Source organism: Brachyhypopomus gauderio, unplaced genomic scaffold (assembly GCF_052324685.1).
Source record: "Brachyhypopomus gauderio isolate BG-103 unplaced genomic scaffold, BGAUD_0.2 sc64, whole genome shotgun sequence".
NCBI classification, from domain to species: domain Eukaryota; kingdom Metazoa; phylum Chordata; class Actinopteri; order Gymnotiformes; family Hypopomidae; genus Brachyhypopomus; species Brachyhypopomus gauderio.
The window spans coordinates 259,810-273,523 of record NW_027506885.1 but is presented as its reverse complement, the minus strand read 5'-3'; the positions used below and the strand labels follow the sequence as shown (position 1 = coordinate 273,523).

The 13,714-nt window shown below is 43.3% G+C and overlaps 1 protein-coding gene across 1 annotated transcript; it reads right to left on the bottom strand.

The window, feature by feature from the left end:
- Positions 1-7,764: 7,764 nt before the first annotated feature.
- On the bottom strand, positions 7,765-12,904 carry gfi1b (growth factor independent 1B transcription repressor). Its single transcript, XM_076988881.1, has 7 exons — positions 12,438-12,904; positions 11,703-11,818; positions 10,615-10,809; positions 10,180-10,409; positions 9,930-10,067; positions 9,538-9,703; positions 7,765-9,089 (listed from the first exon to the last, which is right to left on the bottom strand). Exons 2-7 carry the CDS (start codon positions 11,809-11,811, stop codon positions 8,911-8,913), a joined length of 1,017 nt encoding a protein of 338 aa, XP_076844996.1. The 5' UTR covers positions 11,812-11,818; positions 12,438-12,904; the 3' UTR covers positions 7,765-8,910.
- Between the last annotated feature and the right edge of the window lie 810 nt (positions 12,905-13,714).

Below are 13,714 nucleotides of genomic sequence, written 5' to 3'. Positions count from 1 at the left end.
AGTAATTAGCATATGTGACACATCAGTCTAATAGCTGATGACCTCTGACCTTTCTGTGTTAAGTTTGATAATCCTGTCCCCCCCTGTCAGCACAGGCTAGAAAAGTGTTCTTCCGCACACCCCCGCCCTGTGAAGGACGCTGTGTTCTCCAACTAGCACAAGCCCTCTTAGAATTACAGCTTAAAATGGAGACGGAGCTTTCTGGCAGAACTCTGGTCCTCTCCGTCTCCTACGCCAGGTGCATATGTGTCCCCTCTGCCTCGTCACAAAGGTGTACACTGAGGTGTGTACATGCCTCCGCCTCTGTGTATGTCTATCGTAGTGTGTGTGTGTGTGTGTGTTTTCTCTCTCTCACTCTTTCTCACTACTATACAGCAGTGCCTCTTTGTGTCTGTGTAAGAAATTACTGTACGTGTCTAAGTAACGCTGTATATAGTCCTGTATGTGGTGTCATGACCAAACGTAAGGACAGCACTTGTTTTTGTCCTTTGGTTTCTTCTAGGACACTTTAATGGGAGAAGCTGTCCTCCTTATGACACCTTACCTGTCTTCAGCACTGTAACACGCAGCAGTAAATTTCTGCTGTGCTAACTAGCGTCTCCTGTCTGGAGTTTGTGTTCATGTCTCCAAGCAAATGTTTCACCCATGCAGGGACAGATTAAAGCTCTTCATTTGTAAGATTATTTTCATTTAAGGAAGTTGCATATGGTTTAGGTCCTTTATTTAACATGCAGGCATGTTTTTGATTAAAGTATTTTTGGACGGTTATGTTTTAATATAAGTTCTGTTTGTTTGATTTTAAATTGTATTTTGGCTACTGTTCTGGATCTGGTGAAGCTCACATCTTATCTCAATGGAACAAGAAAGTGACAGGGCTTCATTTTAACACAAGGACTGAACTTTACTGTAAGGCACCTGAAGCGTTGTAACGGTGCCTTGGCCGACTGCTGTCTGAATGGTCTCCCAACAGATCTTACGTTTACTTTCCATTCACTCGATGAGCTTCTCTTTTGACTGCCATGTTGCTCTGCTTTGTTTTATGTTAGTAAGAGTGTTTGTTAGTTCTTCCCATTTAAATTTGAAGATCACGTTCATATTAATTCTTCATTATCTCCTGCCCACTCCTCACACCCTAGTGGCTGCTCACAGAAATGTCCTGGAAATTCTGGGAGACAAAATGGAGAAATGCTCGTGCAAAGTCTTTTTTTTTTTTCTTTTTTATAAATGTGCAGCTTGCCATTGGTCAGACCTGAACCACTGCTGATCTCAGGTCTTTTCTCAGCTGCTGGGAGATGAAACTGTGATCATCTTCCTCACACTCCTCTTCCTCATGCTCCGGTCCTGCTGAGACCCTGTGTCCCCGGTTTCTGTCAATAGATTCACAGGCAGAAGCCAAATTCCTCTCCTTCCCACAATTAAGCAGGACCTTTTCCAAAACCTTCTGATTGTGATTTTCTTTTTTTTATTATTATTGTACTGTTACTTGTTAAATGTTTAAGGGATTATGTATAGAAATAGGCACCAACTGAGAGGAATAATGAATAATTTATTTAAGAACGTATTGTTTAATAATGTCCCAGTCTGGCCTGGAGAGGACCAGGGTTGAGAAGAACAACTGTGAGTAAGACATGAACCAGTTCCAGTCTAACCAAGGACACTTTTACAAATGAAGGATTTTAGCACACGGAATCAATCCAGTCCACGACAGCTCGCTCAAAATGTAGAACGTCTTTTTAAGCGCAGAATTCCTTGTTGAGTGATAATCAGAATCATTGCAAGATACCCCAAAACAATTTGCTATAGTTTTTGAGAGACGTTATTTTATGGACACGTCTGTCAACCACCTGGACATTATATTAGATTGTGGTCAAAGTTTTAAGGTTAATTATGATTGGTGGGCAACCACGTGTGTGGTTTTCTTTCCCCTCATATCTTGCAATCGTCCCAACCACTAATGACCTTTCTAGCCAGCGTGCTGGTGTTCTGGTAATGGAGCTGTATAAAGGGAAATTCACTGAGAACTCAACAGTTCGGAAGACATTTGCAACCTCGGTTTGTACACAAATTATAAATAAAGCCTCCTTTATCTATGTAACTCTTGTTTGGCTGTCATTTCTTAATTTCATCTGCAATGATGGCTATGTTTAAACAGAGGTACAGTGCTGTGCTTTTACTGTACTGTATAATTGATATAAATACAGATTTGCCATTTTGTAATTCCTCATCATGCCCACATGGGGGCAGTACTATTTCACTTGGAACAAGCTAATTCATAGTTGGATGTTGCACAAAGCAATCAAAATAAACATCAGAAACAATACAATCAAAAATTTATTGTTAGATGTCTGTCTGCTGAATGTGAAATTGTTTTTTCTTATTCCCACAATGTGTTAATTTCTTCACTACAGCGCTGTACTAAATGTTAAAACGGTCTGTCTGTCCAGGTCAACCCTCCAGCAAGACTGGTAGTTTTAGCTGGTAGTTTCCAAGACATAATAAATATTTACCCAAGTCAATTATTTTTAAATATTGTTCACATGTACTTCAGATGTATTTCATGAGAATTTCCTATAAGCTCGAGTGTTTTCCTAACAGCTATAATAAGACTCAGTACAAATGTTCTCTGAGTTTCTATCACTGCAACGTCTGAGGAGTTCCACTGAGGGATAAGAGTAGATGATCTGGAAAGGTGCTGTCTTGACAAATGACATTTACTAAGGTGTCATGTAACTATACTTATAGAAGCCTCTGAAGAGGAAACATTAATAATTCCAGAAATCAATCATTTGTGTTTGAACTCCACCTGTACACACAACATGTGACGTATCCCTCCCCTCCGGAGACTTTCAGAGAAAAGTAAGATGGAAGACAGACGGATTGAGGGTGAAGGGGGGGGGGGGGGGGAGATGTGGTGTTGGTGCTGTGCGTACACACAGAGGAGGATCCCGGGTGCTCTGTGGCTCTCTGATTATGGCTACTCATGGTTCCAGGGCTTCTATCTCTGATGTGCGGCTGTAACTACGCCCTGATACTTGGCTCTCGTGTTTTGACCGTTAGAGACTGTCCCCGCACAGATAAGGCTGTCAGTCAGCCATCAGAGGCCGGCTGTTCCCAAAAGTCTACCCCTCCAGATTTCACTGCTACACTTCTCTCTCTCTCTCCATCTCTCCCTCTCTCTCTCTCTTTCACTCCCTCTCTCCCCCCTCTCTCTATGGAAGTTGAGGTTGCCAGGTTTGGTTGTTGTATTCTTTTATCCCACACAGGAGAAAGGAGTTCACAGAAGAAAATTCTTGTCTTTCAGTGTTTTTAACTCACTAGTAGGCTTGTGGTGCCTTATGTTCAATGTGTCAATCACGTAATATCACCCCTGTGCCACCCTGCTGAGTGCAAGCCCACACACTTCCTGTGTCCAGAGGAAGTCAACTGCCTCTCCCTCATTATGGAGTTCCCACTTTACTGCTTTATAATATATATATGTGTGTGTGTGTGTATATATATGGTATATATGCATATATACATAGTATATATGTATGTATGTATATGTATATATATATATAGTATATATGTATGTATATGTATATATATATATGTACATTATATTGTCTGCAGGACAGGAATTTGCTTGGAGGAGGATGGCTGTAGTTTATGGTGCAGGACTCTATGGAGCAGTCCCTCCAGCAGGACTAGAGCAGTCACTCCAGCAGGACCAGAGCAGTCACTCCAGCAGGACTAGAGCAGTCACTCCAACAGTACTAAATCAGTCACTCAGGCAGGACTAGAACAGTCACTCCAGCAGGACTAGAGCAGTCACACCAGCAGGACTAGAGCAGTCACTCCAGTAGGACTAGAGCTGTCACTCCAGCAGGACCGGAGCAGTCACTCCAACAGTACTAAATCAGTCACTCAGGCAGGACTAGAGCAGTCACTCCAGCAGGACTAGAGCAGTCACTCCAACAGTACTAAATCAGTCACTCAAGCAGGACTAGAACAGTCACTCCAGCAGGACTAGAGCAGTCACTCCAGCAGGACCAGAGCAGTCACTCCAGCAGGACCAGAGCAGTCACTCCAGTAGGACTAGAGCTGTCACTCCAGCAGGACCGGAGCAGTCACTCCAACAGTACTAAATCAGTCACTCAGGCAGGACTAGAGCAGTCACTCCAGCAGGACTAGAGCAGTCACTCCAACAGTACTAAATCAGTCACTCAGGCAGGACTTGAACAGTCACTCCAGCAGGACTAGAGCAGTCACTCCAGCAGGACCAGAGCAGTCACTCCAGCAGGACCAGAGCAGTCACTCCAGCAGGACCGGAGCAGTCACTCCAGCAAGACCAGAGCAGTCACTCCAACAGAACTGGAGCAGTCACTCCAGCAGGACCGGAGCAGTCACTCCAGCAGGACTAGAGCAGTCACTCCAGCAGGACTAGAGCAGTCACTCCAGCAGGACCGGAGCAGTCACTCCAGCAGGACCGGAGCAGTCACTCCAACAGAACCAGAGCACTCCAGCAGGACTAGAGCAGTCACTCCAGCAGGACTAGAGCAGTCACTCCAGCAGTAACCATGCTGCAGGTTCTGCATGGTGTCTGCATGTGCACTTTGGACCAGTGAATTATTGCCTCTGTGAATGTAGATAATTCTCTCCTCTTATCTTCATGCTCCTGAGTGTAATCTGTGTTTCATGGTGTCACACAGTCGTTACTGTGTGTAATCTGTGTTTCATGGTGTCACACAGTCGTTACTGTGTGTAATCTGTGTTTCTGGTGTTATACAGTCATTACAGTGTGTGTTCAGCCTGCCTTCTTCAATCGTGTGGTTTCTCCTTCATCTCTGCTCTCATAAAACGCGGTGACGGCAGTGCTGACGGGCCTTGTCTGTGACGGGCCTTGTCTGTGACGGGCCTTGACCCCGAGCGTCCTCAAGATCTGGATGACCTAAAGTGATGCCACTTACCAGCCAGCCGCAAGCAGCATCGCGTGTGTATGAACAGGCAAAAACCTGTGATATGTAAATGAGGGTGGATCCTTGGATTACAATGTAAAGGCATTTATTGAATTTAAAACTTTGAGCAACTGTTATGATGAAAGCAGCTTAAAGATTGTAGAATATACAGTGACATGCAAATCATTAAATAAACCTAATTGTTAACTGTATCTGTGTGCAGTCCTGTCTGTGTGTCCATATTTATATAGTATGTATTTCATGTGTGTATGTAGGGCAACAACAGATATTTGAGATATCTTTTTTTGGGGGGGGGGGGGGGGGGATAATAAACAAGCCATGTGGTTTTGTTAAAATGTCATTACAAAGACATTTGTGCTTACAGCCCAGTATGGGCTCCTCAAAACACTCGTAAAGAACTGAGTGGCGGCTTTGACGGCCCTTATTGAGGTATAGACTCTACATCACTCTGCAGCCTTGAACAACATGCAATCCTTCAGCAGGACTCCAGCCATACTGGTTTGCATACGACTCATTTGCTAAACAAATCTCTCTCTCTCTCTCTCTCTCTCTCTCTCTCTCTCTCATGTGTCACCATGTGTCTTCAGAAATGTGCATTCCTGTAGAATAATGTTACTCTTTCAGGAAAGTCTAACTAAATGAATGTGTAGGATTAGAAATCAGTGTATGGACAGAGTGTGGGCGGGGCTTGTGAATGACACACCCATCTCCCTGTAGTGGGAAGGCCGTGACCCTGATGGAAAAGCTCGTTTCTGATCACAGTTAGCCCTTTCTGATGTGTAACGGCTCGTGGTTATTGGCTCGCAGCCACTGTCCTGTCCCCGTGTCCTGCGTCTCGAGCTCACGTCACGCTTTGTCACCTTTGACTTGTGTCCCCTTTACACTTTGCACAAGCAATCAAATTGCATCTAGGTGACCTTTTGCTTGTTACGGTGACGCACACTTGTTGATTAAATAATTTTCAAAGTTGATTTTCAAGCTCTGTTTACGTGGTAAAGATTTATACTGGTGAGCAAACATGAGGCAATTTATTACAGGGCTGATTTAATGTTTAATCCTTATTTAATCCCTGTCTGTTTAATAAAACTACATATTAAGACTAGTAAATGCCCCCCCCCACACACACACACACACACACGCACGCACGAGGAAGTAAAGTCGACGTTTGTGCTGCTATCCCCTTCGTTTTCCCTCCTTACCTCCAGGCAGTAGTGTGTCCCGCCCTCCTGACTCAGCCCTCAGATCCTGTTGGCTGCGGTCCTGCCCTTCACCCTCCTCTGCTCCTGATTGGCTGCCTGTGCAGAATTCTGATTTGATCTACATGCCTGAACCAGGATGCGGCTCTGACTGTCCTTGTTGCGGACCCTGGTGCCAGGGAATACATAAACAGTCATTTGCATGGGCACCACAGATTTGTTTACCAACCCTACAACAGTGCAGGCACCGACAGCTTCACCTGCACATGGACACTGATTTGACAAATCTTCCATCGGTCACTGACAGCAGGTTGTCCGGTTCCCGTGCTGTATGACTGTAACACAAGACTTTCACACATGCCTTTGATTTACACGCTTGAGGTGTTAATATCCTGCTCTCCTTAACTGTTGATCCTGTGGGAATGACAGGTGCTCTCGCACAGGTAACACGGAGAACCTGTTTGGTTTTATCGTTGGCATGCCAAAATAACTAACACAGGTGTTAGCGGTCCACGACAGCGCAGCTGACTGTTTAAGCATTTGTAACTAGATAAATCAGTGAATAAAGGCACCGAAAGCCTTTTTTGGGTCAGTATTGTTACAAATAATATTCAAACCAAAACGAGGAAATGAAATGTTTGAAAGAAGCCATATCACGCCGGAGCGGGGCTTTCCTAACTGTCTCTTTTGTTTGAGAGTGCTGGTGTGTGCACAGTGGTATCATTAGGAATTTGTTTGTCAAAGCAGTCCAAGCTGTAGTGATGGGACACAAGGGTGTGTCCTCAAATCTACCAGTGTCTCTCACAGTGCCTTTTAATCCTAACGATAACACGTCTTACACAGACAACACAGACACCCATAGTCTATAGAAGCCCATGTTTTTTTTTGTTATTGTTTGTTTGTTTGTTTGCACACCCTTGTTTGTTTTCGGTTCGACACAGATGTAAACTCTGCAGGTATGGCTACCAGGGGTCTGGTTGAAGTGAACCTAGTGGCGTGTGTGCTGTCTCCCGTTTGCACCGGACTGTGGCAACCACGCCGTCCCTTGAAGTCTACAAACCCGCTCGACTGGCGATTTGCATGCGGAGTTCCAGGTACACATTTGACTGGAGCTTCGTCTCCTAGAGATTTCACCCTGCCTCTGGCGAAAAGCAGTGAGCACAGCAGTGAACCGCAAAGCCGGCGGGTTGCGTGCATCCGGATCCTCTCCAGGGCGGACACGCAGAAAACAAACACAACACACGCCTGCTTCCAGACTTCAGCTCGTATTTCACTCCACGCTTAGGCTGCAGACAGTGTTCGTTCATTTACCTGTTATACACACACTCTCTGTTCTTCATTTATCTGTTACACACACGCTGTTCTTCATTTACCACACACACACACACACACACACACACACACACACACACACACACACACACAGTTTTTCATTTACCTGTTACACACTCTATTCTTAATTTTCTTGTTACACAAAACTCTGTTCTTCATTTACGTTACATACTCTTCTTTATTCACCTGTTACACACACACATGCTCTTTCATTCACCTGTTTCACCTCAGCTGAAGATGCTGTAGGAAGTCTTGATTTTGAATGAAAACCGTCACTTAGATACAGTATAAATACCAAGTTTTAATTTCAAATATAGAATAGAACACATAAATGGTATGATTGTATGTTGAAACTAATTTGCAAGTTTTTGCTTAAATAAAAATGTCATAACAACAATACATTCTGTGGTTGTAAGGTCACTTAAGCACACATAAAAACTATGAAGACCACCCCCGAAAGTACCCAACGCAGACCACATCTAAAAGTATCTAGCTGAGGCACATAGGAGATGTTACATCTTGCTTCAGCCTTAATTTTTGTATTTTCATATATTGTTTTAGTACAGATTTACATGCATGTTAATAGTGAGTGTACACATCCAATGAGAAACTAAATTGTCACACTAGGTTGCTTAACAAATAAAAACAATGAATTCATTGTTGGGCCTTTTATATATTTTATTTCAAATCCAAAATTAAATGCCATTTCAGGAAAAAAGGCTCGATTAATCATTAAACATTAATCACTGCTTCAGTTAATTGGTTCCCAACTACAACAACTGAAAAATAATTACAAACAAATAAAGCATTTCAATTGTCCAAACAATGCTATCTGGATTTTTTAAATTCCAGTGGACTCTGTGTTATTGGATCTCAGACTGTACTAATCAGACTCAGAATCAGAGACGTGGACATGAGTCTCACCTTGAGTCCACTGATGACATATGACACAACAGAACAGCGCCTTGTTTGGTCTGCCGTTCGAATTTCTTTTCAGGATGTGAAAAATGGTAAATCTGTATTCTCACCTTAGCTCACGGTGTGTCTCGACTTTCTCAGACAAGATATGACATTAGACCAAGTATATGCACAGTATTAGTAGATGCACAAACTAGTATTCCACTTTTAGGAAGCATCCTAACATACCGATGTGACATGCCCAAGTCGACCCTGCATACATTCACTATTTGGGCTGATGGGTCAGCAATGCACAGGTAGGTTTCTTAGGCTGTATTCAATCTGTGGTGTAATTAGAAAGTCATGTTTGTCCAGTAAGACCAACAGAAGGTGATCTTGAACTCACTGAGGAATCTTCCAACAGGCCATAGAGAAACACACAGATGAGTTTTCTGGCCCGTGCTTGGTCAGTATGCCAGTGTGAAGGTGCTGTCTGCGTAACTGGACGCTGAATCCTCCTCCTGCCGTAATCACTTCAGGCTGTGTTGACTCTCATGGTGTCTGCGCAGGTCCACCTTCCTCTGGAAGCCCTTGGAGCAGATGTCACAGCCGAAGGGCTTGAAGCCCGTGTGCTTGCGACTGTGGGTGATCAGGTTGGAGCTCTGGCTGAACGCCTTGCCACACACCTGGCATTTGTGCGGCTTCTCACCTGTCGCCAGGGACAAACGTATTAGTCCCCTGTTTAGACCAGGTCAATTCAATTAATACACTCAATTAATGAGGTTATTTTCCAAGATAAGAGAATAAATATGCTTCTTAAGGTTCTTATAGTGCAAATTAGACTGCAAAATCTCATGAAACAAAGATTTGCGTGCTCTCCAGATTTGCGCAGTTTAACTGGTCGAGCAACAGTGTGCTATTCTAGACCTTCAGAAACAGCTTTCAGAGAGACCTCAGTACAGCAGGAAGGCCAGATATGCAAATTAGCTTTGCATTTGTTTAAATATTCCTTTCTTGATTTATCTGTTAGATATGTTGCTCTTGGAAACAACACCTGGAGGTTTTTCTTTGAAGGTTTCAGAATGATCCAGGACACAGTCAAGTCATGCAGGACCTTCTCCTGCCCCCCCCAAAATCCCCCGTTCCAAGCTGCTGACCTGTGTGAATATAGGTGTGTTTCTTCATGTCGGATTTCTGGTGGAACCTCTTGCCACAGTACTGGCACGGGTATGGCCGCGTGTCTGAATGGATCAGCAGGTGTGTGGACAGGGTTGATGAGCGCTTGAAGGTCTTCCCACACATCTTACACTCGAAACTTCTTTCCTTTAACCACCCACACACACACACACACACACACACACACACACACAAGCAAATCAGATCTAATCTAAAATATCACACTTATTGTCAAAACGTGAGGAGAAATCAATGTGCAGCTTTGGTAGGATTTACATAATTACCCAGATGTGAGTATAAAACTCTTTAGTTTATTGTCATGTCGTGAAAGGCGGAGCCCCACGTTGGATGTCTGCGGACGCTAATCTGGTACCTGAGAGTGGATGTTCATATGCTGCTCTAAGCTGACGGCATGGCCGAAGGTTTTCCGACAGATGCTGCAGCCGAAGGGTCGTGTTCCACTGTGTGAGCGGCGCACGTGCACCTCCAGGCCGTGCGGGGTGGAGAACACCTGAACCAGGTAAGAAGGACACACCCCGTCATCACGCCGTCTCAACCCGCCGCCCACTTTCAACATCAGACTGCACCACGGAACGGTCCACAGGCTACCAGACGCCACCCACCTTGTCGCAGGTGATGCAGTGGTAGGTGTCTGACGTGGGCGAGTAGTGTGTGCTGCAGTCCACGGGCTGGGGCATCTCTGAGCTTTCTTTCAGCGGGGGCACGTACAGCCTGTTTCCATGCTGGAGCAACGATGAGTGGAAGCTCAACTGCCTCAGGTCGTACGGGGAGGGCACAGTCTCCCAACCATAGGGAGCCTTGTAGTAGGGAGGAAATTCAGCCATCTGAGGCTCTGGGGAAGGACAGAAATAACCTGTGTTTGTCGTTTGTCTTTGATTATGCTTTTGATTGTTTGACAAAGGCACACCCGGGAATCTGGGTGTTTTAAATGCATCATCAACAAAATTTGGTTAGATGGTAGACACGGGACGCAGGTAACCTCTCCAAAGGGGAAAGGTCCAGCACACCAGAGTGACATCACTCCCAAGTTCACCTACCAGACATGTAATAGGATCGGCTGGCTGGGATTGGTGGGATGGGCGGCTCGGAGTGGGAGAGGATTGGACCGTCAGGCTCATCTTCACACTTGATATACGAGTAGGAGTCCGTGTGGGAGGGTTCACTGAGAGGGGCTAATCGCGAGCTCTCAGGGGAATCGGCTCCATTCGCCTCTGATGAGACCAGCTCTGATGCTAGGAAGACAGGCAGAGTGAGTCTTTAGAGTACTCCCCAGTTTCTCAGTTTGGCCAGGAATGTGATGGATGCACTTTACTAGAACAAGCTGAACACATCGTAAATAAATAAAAAGATACATTCGTTAGGTTTACAGGATTAACAGCACAACCTATTCACAAGTTAGGTTATTCCAGTTGAAACTACTATTTTCGCTTTGGCTATGACATGAAGATATAACTGGCAGTACATTTTCTAATTAGCGAAGACTATTAAAACATAAACTTGTACAATGGCCGACTTTTAAATACCTGAGATTACATTTCTCATTCCCAACGTTAACCTGGCCTAGTGCACGTGCGTTATAAAAATATGCCTATGGGAGTGTAGGAGCTGGTGGTTTGAATGGGGCTCATTTGCATATCCGTCACGGAATAACCGTTCACTGAGTTACTGGAGGTGCGCTCACAGTTATCCCATCGTTTAACACACACCAACCCCCACCACCACCATCACCACCACCATCACCACCACCCAAAAACACCCCCCCCCCCCCGCCTTACAACAAACACAAATGTCAAGCTCAAAACAATAGCGCACTGGTCGCTATTTTGGTGAAATTCGGGTCTAATTTCAATCCAGGAATTATTACCATTAGCAGACGCGTAACAGAACAACTGTAAATCAGAAATCAGATTTCATAATCCACTTGTGTTGTGAACAATGACCATGAACAAACTTCAGAAAATCTGGTTACTGGTGAAGTTTACCTTACGCACCGCAAACAGCGCAGAGCACTAGATACAGCATGATTTAATAAATAACAGTGAAGACCTGGGTGTAAATATAACCCCACACAAACAGATAAATAAATACCAATAAATACAATATGATTTAGACATATGAGACATACCTGTGATGAGTGCTTGATCGGAGGAGTCTTTGGGTTCGTTTGGGTCAGTGAAACGGTGCACATTATATGTGACACACTTTTTTGTTTTTACCAAAAACGAACGAGGCATGGTAGATCTGTGAGGGGAAAAGTAAGTGTTTTAGTAAACTGTCATTTGCTTGTGTTCTGTTTCTTGTCTCAGGTTTATTTTGTTTAGTTTAAAATGTACGAACTTTAGAAAGTTACGGATGCATTAGTCTGTCTAATGGAATGCAAGGTGTCTTCACCCCACACGTTAGTAGAAATCACGCTGAAGCTCGCAGAGAATGTACAATTAATTATATATAACCTTCATGTAATATTTTAAATTGATTCGTTAAGATCATCAATAAACAAATAGTAAAATCATTGCTGATGTAGATGTAGGTGTGTTAATTAAGCTAAATCTAATAAACTAGGTCGGTCACTAATAGAGATTTATAATAAACTGTGTTTCAGGACGCACCAGCCTACTCGATCAATAATTTAACTTTTTCTTGAGCTACTTTTGCAATTTTTACATCCAGCAAATTACAAACGTATGTAACTTGTGTTTCCTGTCGTAAATGCGATAACGTGCGTCAATTGCAGACTATAAAATTATTCCGTTAAAATATGCTACTTAAAAATACGAATAAGGAATTTCATATAACATGGTTATAATATAGACAGTTACATTTATCTGAAAGTGACTGAACATTTTTTGGCATTACTTACCTTTAATTTTTCCAACTTGATCTCTTTCTTCTTCAGGGTAAAAACGCCAAATCCGCCAGTTAAATGCAGAAACATAACCACTGCATCACTGTGAACCTTCAGAGTCTTTCTCACTCCCCTCCCTGATTTTCAATCTGATAAATTTGCGGAGGAATCTGAGTGTGGTCTCAACCAATGGAAACCAACACAGAGGGGAACATTTGCGTAGGGCTGCTTCAGAGTTAAGGATGCTGGACTATGTTATTTTTTTTTTATCCTATTCTAAAAATTATAACACTAGAATATTCTTTCGTTCACAATGATATGTAAATTATATCTACAAAGTAGCACATAACGTCTAACTGTAGAAATTTAAACTAGCATTTGGGCCAATATTTATCTTAGACATTTTCCAAGTTTCTGACGACGTATTCGTTATTATAGGCAATTGCCAAATTGTCGCTGGGCTATATAAACTGTTAAGGAGACGAATTATTGTATCTCTGTAGCGTTGACTTTGTTTAACCTGTTAAAAGCTGCCTACAGTTGTTGCCACAGACAAAACACACGTGGCAAAATAGATTTCTGTTGGATGGTGAACGCGCCTCTTAAATATACACGCCAAACCAGAATTGCTGGACCTTGTGATGTTAGTTTTATTTACCCGGAATTGTACTATAGGAGCATATATGGTGATTTTTTAAGCAAAGGCCGACTTATTTAGTCTATTTTTTATAATGAATAGTCCATAATAAATAGGTGATAACTCAGAAGAATAGACAAGAACACGAATTATGATTATATAAATGCGTTGGGGTGGTACATTAACTGCGAATATTTTCGTGGCGCTTGTACATTGATTCGTTTTGATTATTTGAATAATGAGACTTTACAGATAAGCAAATATATGAAGACTGGGGGGGGGGGGGGGTCTTGTACCAAGGCGTCTTACCGCCACCTTGTGGATGGCTACTGAATTGTAACGAATAGCATCAAACTGGCTAATTCCTGCTTACTATGGTCGTTTTGGATAGTGTCTCTCTGTAAGAAGAGTTACGAGCTCGGAGTGTCAGTCAGTGAAAGCAACACACAGACGCATAATGGTCACTTCACCAAAATCACTTTAGTTTATTTCTCACGATATTCCTTATATACCTTAAGGGCTGGTCATGCGTTACAAAGTCATACACTTTACGGACATAGATGAAACAGGCCTATATGTTAGTACCAGTAAAGCCTATTTATGCACATAAATTCTGCACTCCTAGGGAAACTCGCTCTTCTGTCGGTAACATGTC

What these genes read in the sequence shown, in the direction of transcription:
- gfi1b (XM_076988881.1), bottom strand. Translation starts at nt 11,811, where the DNA reads ATGCCTCGTTCGTTTTTGGTAAAAACAAAAAAGTGTGTCACATATAAT. An exon ending in CGATCAAGCACTCATCACAG is followed by an intron (nt 10,810 to 11,702) that starts GTATGTCTCATA and finishes CTGTCTTCCTAG; the next exon opens with CATCAGAGCTGGTCTCATCA. An exon ending in CCGATCCTATTACATGTCTG is followed by an intron (nt 10,410 to 10,614) that starts GTAGGTGAACTT and finishes GTCCTTCCCCAG; the next exon opens with AGCCTCAGATGGCTGAATTT.